Here is a 15,148-nt window from a genome sequence, read left to right as displayed (position 1 = left end):
TTCAAGAAATTAATTTTAATAGGAAATTAATGTTTTCAGTTACATTTTTAGAAAAAAATTAAATGTGCTCATTTTGACATATTTGGTAAGCTATAGTCCTTATATTGCTGCTCCAATTTGGAATGAGATTGGACTATACTTCTGCACACTTACATAATTAAAACTCATATAAATACCTTCCATTTAAAAACCCATATATTTACCTTGGTTTAAAACTGGTTTGAAGAACTCCGTAATGGTCTGGTTTCTGTAGAGAAAACATAACTTTATCTTTTTAAAACAACAATGTCTAAATGCCCATACAGTGAATAGCAATAAAATTTAAATGCTGTAATTTATTTCTACAGATTTTTTTTTTAATGCCAGCAGCTCTTATTTCTGATAGATCAGAGAAAGCATCATCATACTCATTGCCTTCTAGCCTTCATTCTGCTTGGCTAATGAAGCCAACCCATCAGTTTCCTCACTCAAACTGTTTCCTTTACCATCCTAGTAAGTCTTAACCACCCTTCCAGCTTACACTAAGTTTTCTTAAATGGTACTGACCTCACCTGTATCCAGTATTCCGGATGAGACCTCACCAGTACCTCATGTGATGGTGTGAACAACCTCCCCATTTCCACTGTCAACACTTTCAGCTGGTAACTCCTATTGTAATTTTTTTTTTTTTTTAAGGTGTTATAGTGGTAAGCAGCTGGCCTTCTCAATACCATCAGTGACCAAACCCTCTTCAATGCATTATGAATTGCAATCAAGTCTAACGACAAAATTCTATCTGCAAGTTGTAAAGTTCAGCTAATCTTGTAACTTTCTTCTTGCTTGTGCACCACTGTGTGTTGCTTTGTTTCACACATCTGGTGCCAGGCTGGGATGCAAATTCCTATCTGCACTATTACCAGACTTCTCAGCAGGAACTTTTACCAGCACTGCCCCTTAAAAAACACACACGTTGGTGGCCTACTTCCCAGCACGTTATGGGCATCTTCTGGCTTCCAACAGAAACAGCAGTCTACAACCATATCATTTTTACATGTACACAACAGGATAATTAATAGCTTTAATCAGAGGTATTTTCTCTGGCAAGAATAAGTGGGACATCAGAACACCACGGCATTTCTGAGAGAATATCGCTTCTAAAAATGGGCTGAGTAACATACAAATATGAACATTAAAATACATCAAGAACTATGAACTTGCTATCTTCATCTTCTCCCATGCAACAAGGAAGTTTACTAACAACTTCAAGGCTATGCTTATGCCTATTTTGAAAGTGTTTCTTCAACTTCCAACAAGATATTGATGTAAGAAAGCAAGAATAATACCAATTTGTTAAGATCTTCCATCTTTTGTAATATTTCTGTGCCTTTCAAAACAAAGCTATAGCTTTACTGTCTGTGTAACAGTGATTACAAAGGCAAAACTTATTTATTCCAGATTTGAAGCTAATATATTCAAGCAGTCATATATGACTGTGCTTTCACAGACTCAACAACCATTTCTGAAGTTCAAGCCAAAAGAACCCACTGCTCACTTGTTCAAAGTAAACTTGGATTTAATTTTGAACGTTTCTGTAAGCTTGTTACTTTCACTTTTGCATTTTCTAACATGGCTTCTGCCTTTTTAGCACCAATACAAAGACAAAGAGCTGTTTATAATACATTGATACTTCTTTAATAAGGCTACTGGCAAGCAGTGATGTTTGAGAATACTGTAATTCAATGAAAAGCCACCTGTAATCAGAATATGTGAGTGCATAAAACTTTTTGGCTTACCAAAGAGAGCTGAAAAACTCCTTGTCAAAGACCACTTGTCTCCAACCTGTCGCAGCCAAAATACACCCATTCTTCCCACATGCTGAAGCAACAGGGTCTCCAAATTTCAGTTCAACAGAAGAATCAAAAGGCTAAATTGCAGGTTTATTCGATGCTGTTGCCGATTGATTTGTCTTTCTGCCCTAGACTACCTCCCACTCTGACACTGTGACCTCATCTTCTCACAGCAAGGCTCTCCCCGCCTTGCATTCCTCAGGGCACTCCCAGTGCTTGCTCGTGGCTACTCTCGCAAAACCATCCCATGCCCACAGCTTCCTACACTGCCTACCTTTCCAAAACTTTTCTGTTTTCCTAACTAAGCTCTTCTTCCTTCCAGGTTAAAGCCCCATCTGCAATACCAAACCACTGTCTACTGTCCAAACCTCATCTTCAGTTACCTCTCAGATTTCTCTCCGCACTTAAATCTTGAAGACAAACCAAACCCATCTGCTATCATCTGCCTTCTTCCTGCAGCCACTGATTTCGAACTGTTTCTTTCCCTCCCACAAGCACTGATTTCAAACTGCTTATTTCCCTCCCACAGCCATTACCTCATTGTTGTATCCTTTTGCTGTCTTTTATTCTAAGTGCAATAGCTTTGTAACAAAATTCATGTTTGTGCCATACTTATACAAAGCCTTATATAACGTAACTGAGAGACTGGAAGCACCACCACTTAAAAAAAAAAAAAAAAAGGCTATTTTTTCTAGGATAAAAGTTTAACTTGACTGGAGAGTGATTTGTCTCAGACTATTTGTTTTAAAGTGCTTATCCACTGATATTTTCTACTTTGCATTCTACTGCTTTTTCAAAGTGTAAAGGATAGGAACTGTCCAACTAAAACAGAATAATAATTTCTCCAGTGCTGTATTGTATCTCAGACAAGGAAGTGAACTATAAGCTTCAGAAAAAGCAAAGGGTGGGGAAAAAAAAAAAAAAAAAAAAAAGAAAGCATGTGATACAGTACAAGGAGGAACATGAGAACGTTCTGGGCTTTCCAACCTGCTTTTCACATATATGCAAGTACAAAAAGAACACGATTTTCTATGTGAACAGGACCATAACTGTTCTAAGACTATTCACAGGAGGACTTCCACCATTGTTTTAAGAAGAGGTCAAATACTCAGCCCTAAAAGAATGAAGAGCTGATGAAGCAATGATAATTATTGGGTTTCACTCTTTTACCTCACACAGAAGTCACTGTTGCTTAACGTATTTTTGTCAACAACTATATAGCTCTGGTTAACGCTTTTCAGCAAAATACATCAATTCAGCAAAACGTATTTATCCCCACTAAAAATTACTCCATCACTTTTTGTGAAATCTCACCTTACCTGAGACACCAGGAATACCCCTAAAAACCCCGATAAGAAAAGGCAAAATCCATAAATACATGATCTCACTTGACAAAGAAAAAAAGCTACACAGCCAGGAGATGAACCTAACAGACCTTTCAGGTTTTTCAAAATTAAAAGCACAACCTGCATGAAAGAGGGAGAGAAGAAATTCTCTCACTTGTTTAAAAAGACAAACCCCTGAGTATTCCTTAAAAGTAACGAGTGTTTACAGCTGTATCAGTGGTTATCTCCAGTTGGATAAAAACTGTATTTTTAAAAATCAGTGCTGGAAACACCTGCAATAGCTCAGAGAAAGCAAAGCAACACAAAACAGGAATAAACTACAAAATGTTATGCCATCTTTGATGAAATGGAACATCTTGAAAAGCACTGTAGAAATAACAAAACCAACCAAAAAAACCAGAAAAGAAAGTCACGTGTAAAACCTCACAACTATCTTTTAGATGACCGCAGCAAAACCAAAGCACAAAGTAGTTTCGCTTTCTTGAGCAAGAAGCAATGCAGAAGAGAAACTGAACTTTTACCTTCTCCCTTTCCTTCATATGTCAGGGCTATCAAAAAAGAGGATCAGCAGAAATGAACAAAATAAGGTGCTGGTAATGGCATAAAAAAAATTGTGACTTGTCTCATACTGCAAGAAACAAAACTTATTTAACTTGCCAGCCTCTGAAAAACCTCACCAGGTCTTTAGCAGACTTTGGATTTCTAGTTGGTAAGCAGGTTCATGACATCTAAAAACTGTCATTGATGGCCACCGCCTTCACCAGAGACCTTGCCCTCCAGCACCGTTAGCAGTAGGGTTCACAGCTGGAACAGGCTTGGGAGCTGAATCAATGGCAGTCTCCCCGCAGAGCCCAAGTGCTGAAGCTACCTAGCTCTACAGGTAGCCTTGCTAACAAACACCGGGACGCGAGATGGGAGGACGGATGGGTACACCTGGGAGGACTCACATATTTTGAATGATGTGCTGAAGACACTAGTCAGCACTTAGCCATTTTCTTCAGTTTCTTTGCATGCTGTCAGGTCGCCTGGCTAACAGACAGACCCTTTTCACCTTAGCCAACAAAATACCAGCACCACATGGAAACAAGGGCCAGCGGCTCAGGGATGGAACTCCCAGTGCTGCCAGTATGGATGAGGGGGGCTTCGGCCACCCCTCTCGGCTGGCACACCGCCGTGCTCCCTGACAGTCTCACACCCCCATCCGCCAAGCCTGGCCGGGACCGAAGGGCCGGAGCTGGGAACAGCGCTGGGAACAGCACCGCGAAGCTCCCGCGGCCCCCCGCTGCGCGGCCCCGACCGCCGGCCATGGCGGCGGCGCCTCCACTCGCCGCCCGCCGGGGGCGCCCCCTGCCGGAAGCGCGGTGCACACTGGGAGCACCCCTCCGCCCCGGGAGGCGCGGTGCATGCCGGGAACCCAGGCGCCCCGCTGGGCGGGCACAGCACCTGGCGGCGGCTACAACTACCTCCCACGCCGCTCCCCGCCCCTCAGCCGCTCCCCGCCGGTACCTGAAGTCTTGGGCCGTCTCTCTGGCCGCGGCCGCCGGTGTAAAATGGCGTCGGGACCTGGTGACGGACGGACCCGGCGACGGCACGCCCACCCCGAGCGGCCGGGTCATGGCGAGGGTTGCCCGGCTGATCCCGCGCGGCGGAGGGGAATGGGGAGACAGGCGGCACCGGGCACCATAGCAAGAGCCGCCGACCCTCGCGACCCTCGCCTCCGGGGGCTGCAGGCGGGAGGCGGTGGGGATGGTGTGGGGTTTTTTTTTTTACTCGGTCGCTGATTGGCTCAGCGGCTGGAGGAGTAGTACCTCCCATTGGTTCTTCGGTGCCAGGGGCGGGACTGATAGACAGAGCGCGGTTGTGATTGGCCGCGAAGAAAGCGGGAGGTGGGAGCATCGTCCGCGGCCGAAGGAGGAAGGGCTGTTTGGCGCCTTGGTCTCGTGCCACTCACCCCCCTGAAGTTCCCGTTCTCTGATTGGTCCGCGCGGGGGGGGGCGGGCCCGAGCCCCGACGCGAGGCACCGTCCGGCTCCGTCCGTACCCCCTGACCGGCGCCTCTCGGCCGCCCCGCCGCGGCCCCGGGCATCCCTCACCCGCCTCCCTGCCGGAGCCCGCGGCTGCCAGTCTCCTCTCGGAGAGAGCGCCCTTGGCTTGGGGTACGCTTAGGGCGATTCCTCTACAAGCAGAAGTGCCCCGAGAGGAAAGCGGGCAGGGACAGCCCATGAGCCGCAGGCTGTGAGGAAATGCAGACTGCACATCAGCTCCGTAGACACTTGACAAGGGTAAAAAGTTGGGAAGAGAGTAACTTCTCTGAAATCGCCTACATCTCCACCAAAACATCATGCAATCCTGTGCCTTCCCAAGCACAGCCTGCTGCCCAAGCCTCACTCTAGGCTTTGCTTTACGCACCCCCCCCCGACCGCACCCCTTGTGCGATTGCACTATGTCCTGCACTACCGCCTTTCAAACATTTTAGCCCAGAGTCAAAAACCCAGACTAGACGACCTAAAGAACCAGATTTGCAACCCTGGAGAAGCCCAGTACTGCAACCTGTAATGTTCTGCATGGATTTACATAATTAGTGTCTATAAAAATTAGCAGTATCAAAATGTCTCCCCACTGGTTGCTCTAACAGTTAAGAGCAGGCGCTGCACAGATACGAGCTAGTCCCTGCCCTTGGTCTGCAGAAATAAGAGATAACCCGACAGCGCCCTGATGGTTATCTGGGACAGTTCATGCTGAAATCTGTTTTGTTGGGGTTTTTGTTTGAGGTTTTGTGTAGCACTTGGCCTAAGAGTGGAGATGACCAAGGCCACTCTTTTCCTAACGTTTTTCCTGGATCCAGAAGCACCAGGAGGCAATTCACTCAAATGGAAGTGACCCGTCTGATGTCACCCTGCCCGAGGTAGGCTGGCCTAGGGATAGTCTGCAAAGCAGAAGCAACAGCCACGCACAACTGAAAGCACAAGTCAAAATAGGAAACTGGTTTTGGAGTCTGCCACTCCAACACACGCCCCCATCCCGCCCCATCCCTCACAGTCTGTTTTTCAAAAGCTTTCATCTATGTAATTGACAATACCTTAAACTCAACCTCAAAAGAGTAACACATCAGCTGCCATCACATCACATCCCTTGCTCATTCCTTGCTTTAACCCACCCTACACATACTGTCTTCAGCTGCAAGCTCCCTGCCCAGGGACCATCCCTTGCTATTAGTTTGTAAGAAACCTACCAGGAGGGGATCCCGCTGGTTGACAACACACTTCAAGAGCCACCATACACAACAACAGTACAATCCATTCATGTTTATGCTTGGTGTAACTTCCTCCAGCAACAAATGAAGAACAGTTGGGCTTGCTGTCATACAGACTTGCTTGAAAAGACAATAGCATGTATTTGAATTACTGTCTAATAAAGTGTTAAAGCAAAGTTTCACACCCAGTGGTAGCCAGGAATTCCAGAAATATTTTTATGTCACATTGAAGGAGCAGATAAAATTGAAATAATACAAACATTTGCTTTACCTTTCAGTTTAATACTTCAGCCCTGCAAAACTGCAATAGACCTAGAGGCATTTTTACAGTTACATGACCTGGAGATGTAAACAGTTACAAAACACAACAAAAGAGTCAGGTACAGAATGCATCCGTAAATTTGCAGGAAATACAGAGGTACCAAGCAGCTTCTACAGAAAGTCTCGTTCCAGCATTGGTGATGACAAGGTGAAGCTATTTCTCTTAAGGAGCAGACAGCAAGGACACAAAACCCACTAATTACCCAAGTAATAACATGGCTTATGATAAACTGCTTATTGCAAGTGTCTGAATGGTAGGGTATTGTGGCACTGAAGACACTGGGGGAAGTAAAAAAAAAAAAAGTGCAACAGCTGTAATGGTATCAGCTTGTTTGGGTCATGTCCCCCCCCAAACAGGAGAGTTGTACATACACACGTGCTGTTTAAACTAATACGTGCCCTACATCATGCCTTAATTTCAAATAAATAGCAACAACACTCATTACGCACACAAGTATAGCTACCAGTAATTAGTCCTAATACTCAGGCTACTTTTTAAACTTACTTTAGTTAGAATAACTCTTATCACTATAAATACTAATTATTCCCAAGAAAGAGGGAATCTCACTTTCCCTGACAATTTGGGAGCACTTCACTGCTTGCAATTCCCTTTCTCCAAATGCAGCAAAAGTTAGAAGACGCTTACCTCATGCCTTGCTTTAAAGAAGCTGGAAAATAATTTCCCAATCCCGTGCTATTGATTTTCATTTCTATTAGTCCTTCCCATCACACAGTCTGAACGCACAAAAATAACCAGAAACTTTGAAAAAGTACAAATCTGGGAAACTGGATGAGGTCTTACAAGTAGATCTGGAACTATACTGGGGGTATTATGCAAGTCATTCTTTGCTATTTATTTCATCTCTTCCTTAATTGCCTTCCAGAATGACGCATGCTTTTATTTTCAAGCAAAAACAGGAAGTATCCCAGAGTGCAGAGGTTTGAAGCAGTATCCCCAGAGAAATGCGTTGCCTCCCCAGCACAGCTCTATCGTGAAGAACAACTGTGATTTGGGCACAGACCATTAACACCTGAAACATATCAGTCACAGCCATGTGATTTTTATTATAATATTTTAATGTAAATCTTCCAAATAGAGTTAAAAGCCCTGAATCTGAAAGGGCACGTATGCTTTTGTCACAGAAACAAAGGAGGCGAAATCAAAGCACCATTTCTAGTCTGTGAAGAAATTGCTTTTAGGCTTTTGAAAGCATACCCGGACTTCAAGATTGTCCAATTTTCATTTAAATACATCGGTACTTTCAGGCTTTCTTCTGGAAAACCACCCATCACCACAGAATTACCGTACTTTAACACTAGAAACTAAGTATTTCTGAAGTCTTACAATGGCAGCTGAAATCATACTGTAAAAAAAAAAACCAAACACCAACCCAACCACATCAGTTTCCTGAAGAGTTTTTGTTTGCTTTCAATTTCAGAAGCCACAGAGTTAATACCTCAAATTCATTTGTAGAAAAGGAAGAAGGCTGTTCCTTTCCCCCCATAGATCCCTCACCCAAGGGGTTCTGCATGGAGACACCTGCTCCTCTGGCAGAGGAGAACTTTTTAGACAGACTGCAGCTTCCAGCCCTCCCAACAACTGCAACCACTGCCTGTAGTAGGTTCTTCTGCTTTGTTGCAAAGGAACAACCAGAGTGGCCACGCATGGCTGACACAGCAGACCACTCCTGGAAAAGTATGTTTAGGTATATGGGCCATCAGCCATTCACAGCCATAGGGCCACCCTCAACAGTCAGAAGAGGCTATAACCTGCATTCAACCATTAACTCCAACTTCCTCTTCAAACAATTTGTGAGAAGAACGCAGTTTTCCAGGGGGTGATTTGTAGCCCTGATCTAAATGGAGGAGGAGGTCCTGCAGGTTGCAAAGTCACATAGTGTACAATATGCAGGGCATTGCACATGGATGGCCGTGCACCTCCATCCACTTTATAACATGACTGTTTCAAAGCTCCATATGAATATTTACCCTAACCACATTCTTTGAAATTCTAGGGACCTCCTGTCTCATTAAAACAAGGTGGAAATGAGCAGTCACGTTAATGTGACTGACCTGAGCAAAGGCACAGCAAAAACACTGACCTCATGCTATCTCAAGGGAATTAGACTGAAGAGATAAGGTAGTTTTCTGAAGTGGCAGAGGACCATGAAACTCTCCTGGAACATTAAGTACAAGAACAGAAGCAGACAGAAGCAAAGAAACAAGCGGTGAGGCTGCAAAAGGAAGATTTCTCTAAGGAACCAATGTAGAATAACAGGTAAAGGCAAAGACTGGTATCTTCACAAGTCTTCCCCCCTCAGAGTTCAAGTGTTATAAATCACCTTTTCTCTGATACAGGATCAAGTCTGTAGAGAAACCAATCAAACAATATTTATTAGCATATCCTTTATTAAGCCATAATAGACTTTTTAATATCAGATAACTATCCAGACAATAAATTCAGGTATTCTTTTATGATTCACACACATGCAATCACTCATCATTACCCAGTGGGGAAGAGGAAGCTGACCACAGCTGTTTTCTCAGATACAGAAACTCATACTGATGTGCCAGTGGCTTCAGGGTCAATGCCCAGAAAGTCAATCTGCTTCTGTAGATGCATATGTAATCCTGTAATCTTTGTCAGCATATAGCCACCGTCACCTTCTTGGATATGGATACAACCCATTGTTGATGGCATGTGTGCTGGTGGCCTTGTGTAGATTCATCTGGGTCCTGGGATCATCAGCTCCTGTGGAATCAGCAAGACCTCTTGGCTCTGGTTCCTGGGACGCTTGCACACACTGCCTCTCAGCATGTATGTTTTGTCTCTTCAGCTTCCTGTTTTCTGGTAACTATTAATCCATCCATATGCACCTATAGAGTCTGTTTAAACTCAGAAGGGGGCTTTGAGACACAAGTGCCCCAGGTACACGGCAGGCTGTGCCTCCCAGGCACAGCGCAGGCAGCTCTCTCCCTCCAACCACTATGAACACAGTTGGTCACAATTGGCAGCACAGATTCCCCAATCTGTCTCCAAACCTGGATCTTCCAGAAGGCTGCTCACCCACAAAGCTCAGCATGCCACCACTCTAGTCATGCATTTCCTTTATTTCAGTAGCAGAAATCACTACATTGTGTGTTGGCAATATAATGATGCACTTTGGGAGGAGCTCAACTCTCCAGCACCCCAAAACCAAAGATTCTCTCCATTATTCTCCTTTATAGACATTTAAATAATTTCTTATACATTACATGATATATTTTCCTGCTTGTGATTATCTTCTACCACATACTTTTCCATCAATTATTTTCATTACACATGCATTTAATCACACTTTCAAGCTATATCTAATGCTTAGCTAGTAGTAGTTCATGCTATATGTCCCAGTGCTATATTCAGACATTATCATATATGACACTATCATATCCTGCCACAGCTGTTCTCTGACAAATACTGTTATGTTTGATAGCTGCAGATACCTGCATGTTAGCCTCACCTAGCTGCTTATTAGTCATGCTTTCAAGCTGCTCATTTTGGCTAAACAGCTGTAATAATGAGGTTTCTCATCCTTCACAGCTTTGCTTTGTTTTATGCACACAACAATAGCAGAGTCAGGGTGGGACAAGAAGCAAAGACCAGCTCTGTCTCAGCATCCATTTATATATGATTTAATGTGGCATATATGAGGAAAGATAGGAAGCAATAGAAAACAGGTGACAGATTTGAACACGTAGATGGCAAGGAATGGATAGAGACAGGAAATGTTTAGAAGATGTTTTTCCTGGGAGAACAGAGATGCTGAAAAAAGTTGTGGAGCTGGTGGAAGGGATAAAACCCCACACTTGTGGAAGTGTTCTGCTATTGACAGCCATTACTCTTTGCAGTGCAAATGTACAGGGGACTGCTGAATGCTACACAGTTTGGTTTTTCTAAAGTAGAAAAACTCTCATTCACAAAAACAGAATAAAGATGTTTTCTTTAGACTTAGGCTGGCTTCCTCTGACTGAAATGTATACCTGAGCATATAGCTAGAAGCATAGCTGCAGATCCCATGAATGTGTCTGAGCTACGACTGTGTAAGCTCATCAAGTTGATGTACTTGTTTCCCAGGCACCTGCAGCCCCAGCTGCTCTTTGTTACCTTCACCACCAATCTGCTGTGTGGTTTCAGCACAGCCACAAACTACAGTACAGATACAGACATTCCCTGGCATTCCTAGTTTCCTTTTCTTTCATCTTTCTGGAGAACCTCTTCCCTTCCCACTCTAATTCCCAGATGTTACCATATCAGCTGCTCAGCTAAATCCCTTCTGAGCATTCCAGGGACCAATTTACACCTCCTTTACCAAGCAGACACTGATATCCTGACATGCAGCTCACAGAGCAGAAGATTGCACTTTCATTTAGGTGAACAGCTGGAGAGAATATTTATGGTACTGGTTTCAACTGTAATAATAGTTTCATCAACGGGGAGTTTTCATATCTCAAGATTGTGAAGCATTTGCTCTTCTTTCAGAGCCTGCTTCAACCAGGGAATTGGCATCTCTAGCCAGGAACTCAGCTAGCACACTAGTTCCCATTTTTTGACTGGGCAAGAATCTGGCAGCATTGCACTGATGTGTCAAGGGGACACTGTGTAGAAAATATCATCTGTCCTGGCTTTGTATACCATAATAATTCTACTACATTAATATACATTTACTAATCACTACATAGTTTGCTCACACCTTTAACACACACCAATCATTCTCCTGACATGTATCCATTCCCACAATCATTTTCATGGAAAACTTCAAATCAATCTAGGTCAGTTAAGTTCCACCTATTCTACTTGTCCCACATCCTATCTTTTCCTTATTTGAGCCTTTCAAAGTTGTCAGTGCCAGGACTCTCAATGCTTAAACTTCACAGGCAAGAGCTATATAACCACACACACAACATTCCCTTATCAAGAGCACTAGAAATAGCTTTGTTTACAGCTTAAGCAAATTAAAGTAAAAGTGGAAATGGCCTTCACCTGTGGCTTCTTCAGCCGATACCATCTATCACATTAACATTCACCAAAGCCAGTTCCCATCCTTGCAGGTCCCTTTCCAGGGAAGCTCTCTCTTGGAGAAGAGCAGTGTTACATTCTTGGTCAACATCCTGTTCATTGCTGATTCTTTTTGCAAAGATTAATCACTCTTGACACAAAGTTCAAACAAAATATAGTGATGAGGGGCAAGCCACTGCTAGCAGTCAATGAAAAGGGTTTTCCTTTGGCAGCTTATCAATGTTTCTCCAGCTTTTTCTCCACAACATGAACACATTGCCTTCAGCATAACATGGAACAGAAATTTTATTCAGTAAGTTCAGCCAGCTAATCAAAGTTGCCAGACCTCCCTCCTCTTCTTCCACTTACATGTTATGCTCTGACCAAACTCTTAAAATCTCTCTTGGAAACATTGAGGGAATCCCTGCATCAGCCTCAAGCATTATCTTTCTTTTGCAGAGATCTAATGAAGTCAGGGGTTGCTCAGCCTGAAAAAATAGTTAATTGTGAAATGCCTGCTGGGACAGGAGAAGAATCACAGCCTCCATCAGAAGTAAGCAGATACAGGACATTTGATGTCTAGTCAAAGTGAGTGAAGAATTTGTTATATTTCAAAAACAAGACATGCAGTCAGTAAAACCCCTTACACTGCCTTACTACTATTTTTAATCTCAAGTTCCATGTCTGTGAGAACAAATAGAAGGCCGATATATCAAAAGTGTCAGGTACTCAAAAAAATCTTTTTTTAAAGGACTTTTTCTTTATTAACCAGCTAAGTCTGCAGGACCAACCATTTCCCCCAGAAGCCAGGGACTGCACAGTTATCACTTCAGTGAGGAAAAAGCCCAGTGGATGACATCATCACAGCTCAGAGAGAGGAACAGGCTTTGAAAAAACAGAAAAGAGTTAGATGTTAATAGAAAAAGAGGTTAGGCCAGCAAGTTAACTGGCTGGGCTGTTCAGATCTGTGCTGGTAACAAGGAAGTTGTTTGGTCACTAATATCGCAAATACACCTGGGATACCAGCTGGCCTTCACAGAACAGCCATAATTAGTCTAGTAGAATGATTAGTCAGATCAGTCTCACATTTAGCAAACTGGCAAAAACCAACGTCTACTTAACACAAATCAAGCTGTAAGTGCTTATCTGGAGTCTCTCAGTTTTATGACCAACCCCAGGGTGTCAGCAAGCTTTGCGGACAGCCCATGAAGGGACCTCTTCCTCCTACACCTGTTCTAAGAGTCACTGCACATCTACAAAATGTTGCAAATCATGATAGACCCCATACAGCTACCTGTTCCAGGAAGGCTGGTGTTCAGATAGAAATGCAGATATTCATAGCAGAAATATGAAGGAAAGCACCAGCAAAAACTGTTAATCAAGCAAGGGCTAGAAAAGTGGCTTGTATCAACAACCAAGAACACGATCAACAGCAATCACACTGAAACATTGACAGAAGAGATGTTTACATCATGAAGCCTGTGCTTTGATGAGGCCACAGCTGAAACGACTCATCAGGAGACCTGTGCTCCAATAACAGGAGAATGGTGACAAGCTTGTGTCACCTTGTATGTGCCATTGCTTTCTGCTCTTGAAACAGGAAGGCAAACTGGCCATAAGGATACTCACATGAGAAAAGACAATGGGCAACCACCTTGTCTAAGACTTATGGAGGAAGAAGCAAGGTTCTTAGAGGAAAAAAAAAGTCACTGCAATAACTTTCTGATTTTTTAAGGAAGTAAAAGACCTTCCAAAAAATTGGTTCAAATCAACTAAAAAAAAACTAGATCTGGTATGATCAAGAGGAACTAAAAAGATGGAGCAAGGATTTGACAGCCAACACCTCATCCTTTCTGTTACACAAGTGATCCCTGCAACCTTTGACACATGTCTTGGAGCCCATGTTTATGTGGGTGTGAAAATGCGAATGACATATGTGACAATGAGTTAAATAAGTATTGTTGAAAGTAAACTTCCTCTTTCATAAAGATTCACTTTTTTTTTTTACAGGCATAGGGCAGCAAGTGAAGCATGTGTCATCTTCCTAGAGTTGTGTATCTTTTTCTACACCCTCCCAGTCTAGCACCCCAGCAAGCTCCCCCCACACTGGTCCATGTCACAGATAGCTGAGATGAGTCATAAGCTTTTTCTTGGATCTAAAGCCAAAGCACTGCTAGAAACGCAAAGTTGGGCAGCATACAGGGTTGGCTACAACAATTTCCACCTAAGAAAGGTCAGATATCACTACAGCACACCGCTAATTGCTGTCCTCTCAATTCCCTGAGTGATGTACAGCCTTCCTGAAGAACAAAGTGCAAGCCTGCAGACAGTACTCCCACGGCAGCCCTGTGTAGAGCAGAAGCATCTATCCCCATACCCACAGGGTAAACTGCTCACACACCTAGGATTTTCCCCTCTGGGTTGAGATAAAGACAGTTTAATACAACAGAAAAGTAAGACAATAATAATGGTAAAAGAATATACAAAACAAGAGATGCACAGCATAATTGCTCACCACCCAAAGCTGATGCTCAGCTAGTTCTAAAGCTGCACCACCTCCCAGCCCACCTCCCCAGTTATATACCGAGGATGACATCATATGGTATGGAACATCCCTTTGGGCAGTTGGGGTCCTGGCTGTGCCCCCTCCCAGCTTCTTGTGCACCCCCAGCCTCCCCTCTGGCAGGGCATGAGAAGCTGAAAAGTCCTTGCCTTAGTGTAAGCACTGCTTGGCAACAACTAAAACATCAGTGCATTATCAACGTCATTCTCATCCTAAATCCAAAACACAACACTGTACCCACTGATAGGAGGAAAACTAACTCTATCTCAGACAAAACCAGGACAATTTTGCAAGAAGTCATTTCTCCACAAGGATCTTTAAGCGTATTGTCTCAGGAAATTAAAAATAATCAATTCTTCTTGGATTATTCCTCACCTGCTTCTCTTTACTATTCAATTCCTACATACAGCATCCCCAGCTTGGCTAAAGAAGAGATAATTGGGGGGTGTGTCCCCATACTCCATGTTTTCATCACTGAGCATTACTAAAACAGGTTCCCTCCACTACAACATCCTGCTTCCAGCCAACCCTGGTTCTATCTAATTTCAGAGTTACACTGCAGAGCCACTCTGGGACACTCATAGGTGGTTTTCTCAGTAGCTTATCTGCCATTTAATGATCAACTGTTACTCTGGCATCTACACAAACAATCTGTGCTGATCCACAGGTCAAACCCTGAGCTAAGACAAACTGGTACAGTTTCAAAATAAACCTTGGAAAATATGAGTGACCTTCTAAAACCATCCTTGACATTGTATGCCTTAAACTCCATTTCTAGGTACAAGGTTAGTATTTTCTACAGGCT

At 43.4% G+C, this 15,148-nt stretch overlaps 1 protein-coding gene and 1 long non-coding RNA gene across 4 annotated transcripts in view; both read right to left on the bottom strand.

Annotated features, from left to right (window-relative positions):
* The window catches only part of SLF2 (SMC5/6 complex localization factor 2), a 32,753-nt gene extending 25,042 nt beyond the window's left edge, over nucleotides 1-7,711 (bottom strand). Inside the window, exons 1-2 of one of the 3 annotated variants that reach the window (XM_075758039.1) lie at nucleotides 7,392-7,711; nucleotides 204-247 (exon numbers count right to left, since the gene is read on the bottom strand). In XM_075758039.1, the coding sequence (XP_075614154.1) occupies nucleotides 204-247; nucleotides 7,392-7,453 (106 nt within the window). In that variant the 5' untranslated portion in view covers nucleotides 7,454-7,711. Of the gene's footprint in view, nucleotides 1-203; nucleotides 248-1,772; nucleotides 1,968-4,678; nucleotides 4,929-7,391 lie in introns of those variants that run through there. The other 2 variants (XM_075758038.1, XM_075758040.1) reach the window with 2 other exon arrangements.
* A 1,148-nt stretch (nucleotides 7,712-8,859) lies between these two features.
* On the bottom strand, nucleotides 8,860-14,865 carry LOC142602490 (uncharacterized). Its single transcript, XR_012836238.1, has 3 exons — nucleotides 14,719-14,865; nucleotides 9,253-9,497; nucleotides 8,860-9,111 (listed from the first exon to the last, which is right to left on the bottom strand). It is a non-coding gene; the product is annotated as an uncharacterized LOC142602490 (long non-coding RNA).
* Nucleotides 14,866-15,148: the final 283 nt, after the last annotated feature.

This window comes from Balearica regulorum, chromosome 7, assembly GCF_011004875.1.
Source record: "Balearica regulorum gibbericeps isolate bBalReg1 chromosome 7, bBalReg1.pri, whole genome shotgun sequence".
In the NCBI taxonomy this organism is placed as follows: domain Eukaryota; kingdom Metazoa; phylum Chordata; class Aves; order Gruiformes; family Gruidae; genus Balearica; species Balearica regulorum.
Note: the sequence above shows the minus strand (reverse complement) of the source record. Positions and strands in the feature narration are given on the sequence as shown.